This window comes from Delphinapterus leucas, chromosome 5 (genome assembly GCF_059928025.1).
Source record: "Delphinapterus leucas isolate spDelLeu-1000000601 "Yukka" chromosome 5, BTC_Dleu_Yukka2, whole genome shotgun sequence".
NCBI classification, from domain to species: domain Eukaryota; kingdom Metazoa; phylum Chordata; class Mammalia; order Artiodactyla; family Monodontidae; genus Delphinapterus; species Delphinapterus leucas.
In genome coordinates this window covers 104,052,080-104,063,912 of record NC_143133.1, presented here as the reverse complement: position 1 = coordinate 104,063,912, position 11,833 = coordinate 104,052,080, and the positions used below count along the sequence as shown (strand labels likewise).

The following is an 11,833-nucleotide window of genomic DNA, read 5'->3' as shown; positions in this document are numbered from 1 at the left end:
TCTCAGAATTCATTCCCTAGTTGATTCTTTAGAAATATTCCTTGAGGTCTTGCACATTCACAGCCTCATTGATGATATATGTATACTTAAAGGTAAGTTTATCTAGATACAAACTTTTGGCTTACATTTTCTTCAAGTATCTTAAATATACTACACCACAGTCTTCGGCTTAAAATACTGTTGTTGAAAAGTAAGTCAATCTCTTCACCTTGTAAGTCACTTGGCTTTTTTATCTGGAAGCCCAAAGGATATATCCTTTCTCTTTAAAGCACAATAGATTGAAAAAATCTATGTTAGTCTTAACATGGGTTGATTTTTCCATGGTATACATTTTCAATATGTAAATTCAAATTTTGTTTTATGTCTGGAAAGTGTTATTGAATTATAATTTTTCTGCTTTCTTTAGTTTTCTTCTTAAGGAATGAAATTTATATACACATTGAATCATTTTTTCCAGTCTGCTAAATCTATCATCTCTAATTCTTTTACTCATTTTAAAAAATTCTGTTTGATTTTTTCCATTTTTTTCTTTTCATTCTTTTTCTCTTACTATCATTTCATTAGTATCTATTAACTTTTTGTTCCTTCTAGATTAGTCTTCAATTTTTTTCTTTTATTTTTAATTATTCATTTAGCTCTTTCTTTTAATGTCTTTTAGCTAGTCTTTTCTGATTGATTATGCAAACTTTACAGTGTTTTAAAAAGTGTTTTATTACTTTCTTTTACCTAGTTTTGAAATATTAAGTCACAGTATTCTTTGGCCTTTTAGCCATAATTATTCTAGTGTGTCTTCACTGTCCATTGTTACGTCATTCAGAGAATTAGTCTTTTTGCTTACAATATATTTTATACTGCAATTATTTTCTGTTACTCATGTTTTATTGAGATGGATTTTCCTTATTTTAGAACATTACCGTATAGGGGTGATGACAGACTAGAAAAGCTTTCCTAGATTCATGGTTCTAGGACCCCCATCTTCTCTTGTTTCTGCAAATTATTTATAAATAAGAGCGTTTTTGTACCTTCTAGTTTCTCTGGTCCCCTTTCCCCCTTTGTATCTAGGACTTCTTTCCCTTTATTAGTCATATGAATTTGAATTCTACTTTCAGGAGAGTTGGTGTGGCAACTTTTAGAAGGCAATTTGTGTGCCTTTTAGAAGGCAATTTGGTTGTGTATTTCTGAAAGCTCTGAGGACTTGGACACACCAGCATAGTCTAATTTCACTTTAGCCTTTCTACATTCATCTACAAAGTAGGTGTTCTGTAGCCCTTTCCCAGTTTTGACAGTTATTCTTAGAACTGCCTGCTAGGTTTCTCTTCCAAGGATAGATCTTTCTTGCACAGGCATGTACTTGTTGGAGATTCCAGTTCTCTGGCTGAAAGTTGGAAATTCCTCCTTTGCTCCTCGCTGCTACTGCTAATAATTGGTGTTTTTGTTTTGCCTGCTTATATTATAGAATTTGTAGGAATGACTTCACTTGTTCTGTTTCGTAAGGTCATTTGAGAATATTTAAAATCTACACTGATGTTGCTATCTTGCACTAACCAGAACGTAAACTGCTTTCCCTACTTGGATTTTGGAAAATCAAACTCTCCTGATTTTCTATTCTTTCTCACTAGTTGTTTTCCTCTGGGATTTATTTGCTGGATCTTCTTTATTTTTTGATCTCTTGGTAAGGACCAAGAGGTAGTCTTGGGATCTTTTCTCTATTTACCTTTACTCCTCACTGATCTCATCCAGTTGACTTTAAATAATATCCATAATCTGATGACTGCAATTTTTCTCTATAGCCCTAAATTCTCTCTTAAGCCCTGGACTCATGTCTAGCTTTCTCCATACCCATATCCAACTCACTATCAAGAACTAGCAACATTTCCTCCAATATATATCTTGACTCTATTCACCTCCACTTATAACAGCCCAGCTGAACTACAATCATCGCCAGCTGAGATTACTGCAATAGCCAATTGACTAGGGTACTATTACTGCACTAACCTGCTCCCCACCTCTGCATTGGCCTAATTTTCAAAAAGTAGCCAGTTACTCTTCAAAAATGCAAATCAGATAATATCATATTTCTGGGAAGAAGCCACCAATGACTTCCCATAACACTTGGAACAAAATCTGAAGCCTTTTACCATAACCTACAAGACTGTACATAATCTGAACTCTAGCTACCCCCATGATCTTATTTCATGCTACTCTTCCTCTCACAGTAATTCTAGACCACTCTGGCTTTAGTTTTCCAAACACTCTAATTGCTCCTACCCCAGGCCCCCTGTGCTTGCTGACACATGTACCTTCAATACTTCCCCCTCAGACCTTTGCATGGCTCATTCACTTCATTCAGTTCAAATAGCATCGTATCAGAAACCTCCCCCAAAGATACAATCAGGATTGCACTGCTGTATTCCACCACAACCTTGTCAATGTCTTTGTTCTTCTTTATAGCTTTTAAAATTTTTTCTTCATATAACACTTAACATTACTTGAAATTGTATTTTTATTTTTATCTCCCTCAATAAAAAGTAAATGTAAATTCACTGGCTTTATCTATTCTCCTAACTTCTGTATCTCCAGAGCCCAGATCCATGACTTGTCCACAATAGGTACTAAGTATTTGTTGATTAAACCTATGAAGTATTTCCCAATTATCATTTCTCATAACTGGTTACAGTACTTTTTATTGTCATAATAAAAAGCAATACTTTTTATTGCTTTTATATTTAAAAAAGGTCTTTCCTACCTTTATTCTATGCTTTTCTTCCAGTCCTTATGGTTTCATTTTAACTTTTACTCATTCAGTTAAAAATCAGCTTTGTTTATGGTGTGAGAAGAAATACATCATATTTACCCCCTCCCTCAATTCCCCAGTATGCATTTATTATTGATAAATAATCTGTACTTGTTTAAAATATCACTTTTAACACATACTAAATATATGCATATATAGAATTTCCTTCATAAATTCCTCATATTGCTTTTATTTTATATTTTAATAAGTTTTGATGTAAACATTCTAGGCATATCTACTGAACTATATTCTCTTCTCTTATTGATAGAACTTCATTCTGCTAGGCATAGGGCAGTTGTGGTTTAATCCAGGAACTGAAATTAAATTGAACCAGTGTGCTTAGTCAGGAATTGTCACAGTCTCAAACAATATGCTTTTGAATGTCATCTCTAACTTGTTTCTATGATGTCTAAAACTCACAAGAAATGTATGTACATTTTAAGGAAGGGAGAAAGAGAAAACAAATCAGATTGAAGAAGGAATTACCTGGTCATTTGACTTTATCTAAGATATTCTATAATATTTTGATAGGCTCTTTACACTGACTTTCTCTCTCTCCTATGATTGGTTCAAATCACAGAACTATGTTAGAATTCCCACCTAATGGGGTCAAGGCTTATGCATCTCACCCTCAAACTATGGCCTTGTCTGTGAACATTCACATATGTACTCATTCATTCTAAGAACATCTGTATTTCATAATACAGGTGGAGACCAGGCCTTTGCCCTGAGGGTTTACTATCTAACAACAAAATCCATGTATTTAGTTTTCTAACCAAAATAAGGCTTTCTCACTCAAGAGATGCACTTGTGCATCTGCTATCTATTTGGTACACTTTCCCCTCTCTACTACTCATTTCACAGTTTTGGCTTAGCAAATATATTGGGTGAGATGAGGAAAGTTATATAGACCAAAACAGTAGGAAGTGCTAAATTGTCATTAAATAGCCAAGTGCCAAGTGTCTAAGAGAAAGAAATAGTCTGATACTCCAGTCATTTGGGGTTGATTCTTTCTAAGATTGCCATAATTTTGTTTCTAAGAGACAGATTTCTTTGATGAATATGGAATCAAAATAATTTATGTCACCAGAATTCAAATAAAATTGACAATACTTGAGAACAAACTATTGACTATGCCTATATTGTGGCTTAAAAGTTATATAAAATGTAACATTTTAATATAAAATCCCAATTACGAAGCAAGTGCTCATTTTTAAAGAGGATGAGCTACCAGAAAAAAAGACTAAGTACTAAAATTCCATACTCTGTCCCAACTGCCTTCTGAACTTTCATTATTTGGTATGAAGTCACTAACTTAAATTTGTGGCTCTTGCAATGCCAAAGTTATGTAGAGTGGGGAATAAGGTAAGGCAATATTCCGATTTTTTAATTCTTTAATTCACCAAAAAGAAAAAAACAACCCACCCCACAACAAATTCAAGTGCTTATGGTCAAATGCATTCTAGTTCATTGTCGCCTAGCTTTAGGTTCACAGCTTGATAAACCTAAATTATCAGATGATGGAGGCAGAGGCCTGAGAGGAGCAGATAAGAAGGAGAAAAGAAATTCCTTAAAAAAGAGAGAGATTCCTCAACAGGATGAACCAGGAAGGGCAAGTGACTCAGCAAAATCTTTACACTTAAAAATTTCTTTTTACAGGTCCTTACCCTTTTGCCTTCTTGTATTTCTTTACCCATGCCCTAAACTATTCCTTTTCAGATTTGATCCTCTCTTTTCTCTTCTGTCCTTTGTTCCTTCTCTCCTTTCCTCCTTCTCTCCCTCCACCTTTACAATGGATGAAAGCTACTTTCAGTGACTCACCCTGGAATGCTTGGTTTGGGTCATAAGCAACACTTCTGCAACTTTCCTGGTCCTGGCATCCCTCTTGGACAGAATGATTATCCATACAAACTCTCCAGCTATGACCAAACAGATAGCTCTATAGTTTCGAGCTCAATGAAAATAAACCCAATGAGCTTATCCATGACGTCATGTGAGAATCCACTAGCCATCCATATCCTTCAGTGCTCTGAAGTGGGTTAACATCTTAGATCCTCTTAGTTATGTCTTGCTTTTTTTTTAACTTAAAGATAAGGTATGTGTAAAAGGTCAAAACAAAAGTAACAAAACATGTTTGGATGGAAATAATTTTTAAATTAATAATTAATTTTCATCACCATAACTTCTGGAAAACACAGAAAGGGGGACTCTGAAACTGAGGGTAAAGGTGCTGAGAAACACAAGCCCTGTCTCACAAGGACATCTATCATGGACCAAGTGTGCACACCTGTAAGCAGCTGGTAGTTTACAGTGCATTATAATATTTTTAAAGAACAGTTAAATGATCAAATCCCTAAAGATGCTGCATTTTTCCTTTTCTTTGCCTGGGAATCTGTTTTGGAAGCTAACTCCATGATTACTACTAGGACATGGAATTTTGATATCCATTTGGTCCTGATTTACACCAGTATTTTTAAGGCTGCCAACAAGAAAGTCCAGAATTTCAGGCAGGCAAAATTCCACAAGAGACAACTGTCTTTTATTTTATAGCTTATGAATTTGGGGCTTAATATGATTTTCCACTAACAAGTTCTGTACCCCCTCCAGAGTGCTAAAGCTGGTGTGTAGATCAGCAAAGTAACACAGAACATATGAGGCAAGTTAATATTAAACTTGAAGGAAAACTGTACAAATTATATTGTTTACTTAGGAAAAAAACACTCTAGTTGAAAGGGCTGACATATGATTTACTGCAAACACTTAACCAGCATGTTCACATTTTTACTCTCAACCCTACTGTAATAGTCGTTTGGCAGTGGTGTGGCTTTGGATACTGTATTAATAAAGTCATCAATTAAAAATCCACTAGATGTTGGTAAGGAATAGCTCTAAATTCTTCATGTCTTCTGTTTTTATTAAATGTCTAGAAAAAAATGCAGAATTGTGTCCAGAATGAGGAATAAAATCACTGGCAAATAACTTACAGAAGAGTTAGATAGATAGCTTTTTAAGCATAAGTAATGAAGAACCTGTTTAATTAAAAACAACAAAATGTTCTTGCTTACTAGAAATAATTCTGTCGCAAAACAAAACTTCCATGTATAATTAGAAAAGAAAATCAATATAGCATTTCTTCGTATGCTCAAACGAATTTTTCGAAGAAAATCAAAGAGAGAATAAACATTGGAACACTGTAATAATTATTATTTTTTTTTTAGAAAAACCATGAAATCTTCTTCTCCGGATGCCATGAAGAAAAAGAGAAACATGCACTCATCCTTTAATATCTAAGCGTTCCATGCCTAAATCACTTTCCCTAGGATTCCAGGCTTCTCCAAAAGCCTTCATGTTTCATACAATTTCTAATATATATTTGATAAAATCAGCATAGGAACTCTTAGAATTATTTATCTACAAAACTAGATATCAAACATGGCATCCTAAAATGTTTTTCAGTAAAGAGACATTAGTCATCCCACATAAATTTACAGATAGGACTACTGAAAGAAAACATAAAGGAAATATTCCTATAGCTGAATCCCACACTAACTACTAAGAAAACTACACCAGATGCCCTCTAGACTCGACATTAGAATCCTAAACTCTTACTCCAAAGCCTGGCCACGTTGCCTACCATGGATGACTTTTGGACCAGCCTCATCAGGATGTGCTCTGCTTTCTTGGAAGGGATAAGAATCTCTGACAGATTCTCAGGCTCACCAAACAGAAGGAGCTAGCATTTTATATATACATATATATATGGGCACCACACAGTACCACTATATTTCTGAAACAGTAGTTGTACAAAACAATTATTTTAACCATGTTGCCAAACTGTTCCGCCTAGTGACAGTTGAAGCTAAATAAGAGTATAAACAAATGGTAGAAAGACTTCTGACATCCATTCTTAACTTTTATAGTAGGAGTATTTATATAAAAAAAATCTTCATTAAAAATATATTGCTACATTACTCTATGAAATTTATTATTAGCAAATAACATAATTTTATCTGAGTGAAAATTTTTAAACTGACATTGAGTGGATAAATTATTTCTCACCAAAAGTTACTGAATGTAGAAGAAAATAAAATGAAGAAATATACACAAATTAATCTTCAGAGTTTAGTGTCTGTACCCGTACCATGTTACAAGACAGAACATTGAAAAAAAAATCATTTTATTTGTAAAGAAGGCCAAGGAAATATGTCTTCAGTGGCAGCCAACCACACATTATTGCTTTTATCAATACTGGCTCTCCATTAAGAACATGCATTTCTGGTTCATTTAATCAAGAATAATTTTCTTATTTGGCACAGAGGTATGACAAATTTCATTCTTAATTTCTCATTAGATTTCCAAAAGACACCATAGTAAATTCAAATTATGGCTAAACTCCCCAAGTGTGGCTTATGGGGAAAATGGGGAAACGCATCTCCAAGTATATCAGATCTGCAGAAAACTGCTTCACTTTACAACTTGTTTATCCTTCCAAATTTCCACTCTCTGCTACTTTTTGTCCTACAGTCATTTTTTATTCATCTTTACTAATTTGTTTTATAAGTAGCAGAATGATCAGCAGTAAAGTGACCAGAATACAGTATACTTGATTTCCATTTATTTTCATATAAACGTTTTGGCGGTCAGCCAAGTTCACTGTGTCCTTTGGAAATCTAACCATACAGAAGACCAGGTGTGACAGAATATACACTACTTAATATATACAAACTTGAGTCCTGAGAGCAAAACATAAAGGTTAAAAGACAGGGTAACTTCTCATTAAGACTGAAACAAATTCTCCAAACTTAAATGAGAGAGTTCTAAAAACCTAGACTAAATTATATCCCTCACTCATAGATAAATGAGCCCAATCTCAAGGAGCTCACTTAGGAATGTTTTGTCCAATCATTCATGACCAATGGAGAGCAGGTGCTTGACATCACAATTGTTTTATATTTGAGCTTCATCTGCTGCTTTAGGTTCATGGCATGTACCACTCAGATGTGTTCCTAATAACTCTCCATCTGACAGCAGCGGGGTTATGGCAGGGGTCTGTGTGGTCAGCAGAGAAAGGGATGGAGAAAAACTGGGCGTCATGGCTTTCGGCAGAGAACTTTGATGATAGCGAATGGGGGAGTGTGGGTATTTCTGAAGTCCCTGCCCCAGGGTTATGGCTGGCATTCTTGGTGGAACTGCTTTAATCCCGGGCTGGGCTACTGCTGTTATCAAAGGTGGTGGAAAAACAAAAGATTTCTTCTCCTTTGGAATGCCAGGCATAAGTAAGTGCTCATCCTTTAGTTTTGCAATGTCATTAAATACTGATGCAAGAGGTTGGAACTTGGGTTCCCAACTGAGGAGATAATCCCAGTGATAGTTGCCTCTTACATCATGATCAGAGTTTCTCTGGGTTGAAAGAGCTGCACATCCTGCTTCCTGATCACCTGAAATAAAGACGGCCTCTTTTCTGACATCAGCCAGGATGCCCACTTTTCCTTCTCTCTTCTTTAGAGGCTGGAGTAAGATGTTATTTTGAACATAGGTAGTGCCACAGCCCTGTCCTTGATCTCCTTCCTCAAATGTATGGCTGGTTTCTGCTGTTTCAGCAGTGACCGCCACATCAGTTTCCCCAGACAAACAAGAGAGCTGGTCTGATTCCCTTGGAATGCCGGAGTCTGGCACCCTGGACTCCCTATCACTCAGAGCTGAGTCAGAGTCCTTTCTGTAAGGGTGCTCATTTATCCTCTGGATTTCCTTATCTTCTGCAGTTTCTCCTTCCACAGAATAGTGACCACTGGAGTTTGAGTGCCTGTACAGATGTGCAATGTCCTTCTCCATAATTCTTGTTAAACTCAACCATTCAGGCATGGAGTCCACGGGCACTACCTCATTATCACTCTCATTAGTTTTTTGGAAGGGTTTCAGCGTGCTGGCATCCCTGGTCGGTCTCACACTGATATCTAAGGCTGATGATGTTTTCTTTTCTTCAAAATTGTTTATTGCATCTTTTTGTTTATGTCTTAAAATAAGTACAATTAGAATGAAGACAAGTAACAAAAACACTAAAAAGGAGACAGTGAGACTGATCAAAAAGCTGTTAGCTGATTCTGTGGAGTGTTTTCCTTCCAAGGAAAAAGACACATTCACAAAAACAGTACAAGATGTAAACTTGGAGTCCAGTTTGGGGCTACGAGCAATTATTTTCATTTCGATGGTGTCTTCTTTGCTGACTTGACTTTTTATTAGGGGAAGGGCTCCACTTAAATAAATATTTCCGTTAGTTTTATTTACTGAAAAGAAGGGAGATGGAGTTTCGAGGGAGTAAAGAATAACTCCATCAATACCAGCATCTGCATCGGATGCTTCCACTCTGCCAATCAACTGTCTTACATTACTCTTTTCTGGGAGGTTGAAAAAATACTGATCCTGAGTGAAAATGGGTTCAAACTCATCTATCCCTTCAATATCCACCCAAACCATTAAGGAGGCTGTTGAGTCACCCTTGTCTTTGGCTTGAACTGTGAGGCAGTGTTTTTTGTCATGTTCATAGTCAAGGACTTGCTGAGCACGAATATCCCCTGATAAGGGATCAATGAGGAAGAGGTCATGATCATGCGGCATCTCATGAAGGAGAGAACAGGATGAAACTATAGAATAGGTCAAGTCTCCATAAGGACCTGTGTCAAAATCCAAAGCATTTACAGAACATATGGTGGAGAAAACAGGAAGATTTTCAGGAACAGCACAGTTCAAGTTTGGGAACATAAACTGAGGTGCATGGTCATTATCATCCAGGACATTGACAAACACAACTGCAAAAGAAAAATGCTTCTTTTCTTCATCTGAAGCTTGGAGAGTTAAAGTAAATTTTATCGTTTCTTCATAATCCAAAGGTTTAATCAAATAAAGAACTCCAGTTTTTTCTTCTAAGTGAAAATGCCCCTTCTCATTTCCAGAGATTAGGTGGTAGACGATTTCTGCATGTGAAGCCACATCACAGTCACTTGCTGAGACCACAGTGATGGGGCTCCCTCGAGGGGTACCTTCCTTGATGTGGGCATGATATTCCAGACTGCTGAATGCAGGTGGGTTATCATCCACATCGAGTACTGCTATTGACACAGTGGCTGAGGAACTCAGTGGAGGGCAGCCATGGTCAGATGCCAGAAGGACAAGCTTATGACTGGCGGTTGCTTCTCTGTCCAGATTGTGAATCAACACCAGGTAACCAACTTGCTTGTAAGTATATTCTGAATGAATGAAACTAGTTTCCACATGGAAATTGTTCTGTGAATTACCACTGATGATGGAATATTCAACATGAGTGTTTTCATGGGTCCAGTCATGGTCAACAGTTGAAAAGGTGACAAGTGTGCTTCCAATTGGAGTGTCTTCACTCAAGCTAAGATTATAATATTCTATTGCAAACTCAGGGGCATAATTGTTCACATCTTGTATTTCTATCTCCACTAAGGTAACAGCCTTCAGGTCAGGAATTCCACCATCACTGGCTTCAACAAGAAATCGAATTGTTGATTTTCTATCCAGAAGTAAGACAGGATTGATAGTATATACTGTGCCTGAAAAACAAGACATAGTCTTTCAATGTTGTGAAGTAAAATTTTCATGATCATCTTAGTCAGCAAATATTTACTAATATGTAAAGATATCTGTTAGTTACAACCAAAGGTAACTCCAAATAGAAAATTTAGATGATTACATTTATACTTTTGTAACCTTAAGATTCAGAAATAATATTCATGGCATTCACGCTATTAAATATGTGTGCTGCTTGAAGATGATTTTGCCACAAGTTTTTAAACATTTTATTTTTGTATAGTAAATTGTTCCATTATTACTTTTTAAAGAAAATGTATTCTTATTTGAATAACTTATACCCCATTCTACTATGCATAGACACATGTATAGAGACATTCTGGCATAAAGATATTTAATCTGGAAATGCTGGATGGCACTCATGCTAGTCAAATGAAAGTAGTAAATATGATAATGCAGACTTAACGACTATTGCTGAATTCTAGAGATGCTTTTCCTAAAGCTCTTGTTTAATTCAGCAAGTGGATTTTTCCCCATTGATGAAATATGTGTAATACGTTTTATCATCTTAAATATAGAAATATATAATTTTTATAAGTATGTATGTAACAATATTTTTCTAAGGAAAATGTGTCTTAAGTATGGTCACAAAGAAAGAATACAAAATGGTATCTTTTAAATGCCACATTTCAGTTTGGGTCCCACCATGAACTCAGTTGACCTGATAATATTCAAGATTTTAAAAACATTCTAATCAATGTAAAGTCTGTTGATAATGCACATCAAGCAAAAGTGTTGCCAGGATCGAGTGCTCAGAGGGACGATGTCACACTGCAATTTGCTGTGGCAGAGAGAGCGAGACAGAGAGAGAGAGGAAAGCCAAATTCTTGACATGTTCGAGTCCACCCAGTAATCATTCATCTACAGGCTGTGTGGCGACATTACCTACTTCTCCCCGTTACCATACTCTGAGGGCCTCATACTCGTATTTGGTGACTAAATTCTCCGTTCAGGTAATCCTGAGGTTAACTTTTTAAAATTGAGAATATAATTGACATATAACATTATATTAGTTTCAGGTGTACAAAATAATGATTCGATATTTGTGTAACTGTAAAGTGATCAGCAGAGTAAACCTAATTAACATCGATCATCCAGAGTTTGACTTATAAGTCAGCTCTCACTTGTGAAACAACGCAGTGGTGGGTGGAGATGGGGAACACACAGTGTAACGTGTCCCAGCCCTGTTCTTTTCTAGTATGTGCTCTGTTAGGGACAGCACTTTGCTAATTATTCATCTTTATCAAATTTAGCTTTTAATGTTTACTTGCTGTTAAATTTTCTCTATACAATGCTTTACTTTTCTAACCTGAAATCCTTGCCTGAATGCATTTCACAACCACAAATGTCGTGATCTCTGATAACAAAACGAGGAGCCTTGGGAGACATCAAAGAAACCAGAACATCCTCAATTGTTTTCACTTAGTA

At 36.0% G+C, this 11,833-nt stretch overlaps 1 protein-coding gene across 1 annotated transcript in view; it reads right to left on the bottom strand.

The window, feature by feature from the left end:
* Positions 1-3,070: 3,070 nt before the first annotated feature.
* The window catches only part of DCHS2 (dachsous cadherin-related 2), a 151,432-nt gene continuing 142,669 nt past the window's right edge, over positions 3,071-11,833 (bottom strand). Inside the window, exon 19 of the mRNA XM_022599653.3 lies at positions 3,071-10,368. Within this exon, the coding sequence (XP_022455361.2) occupies positions 7,742-10,368 (2,627 nt within the window). The 3' untranslated portion in view covers positions 3,071-7,741. The remainder of the gene's footprint in view (positions 10,369-11,833) is intronic.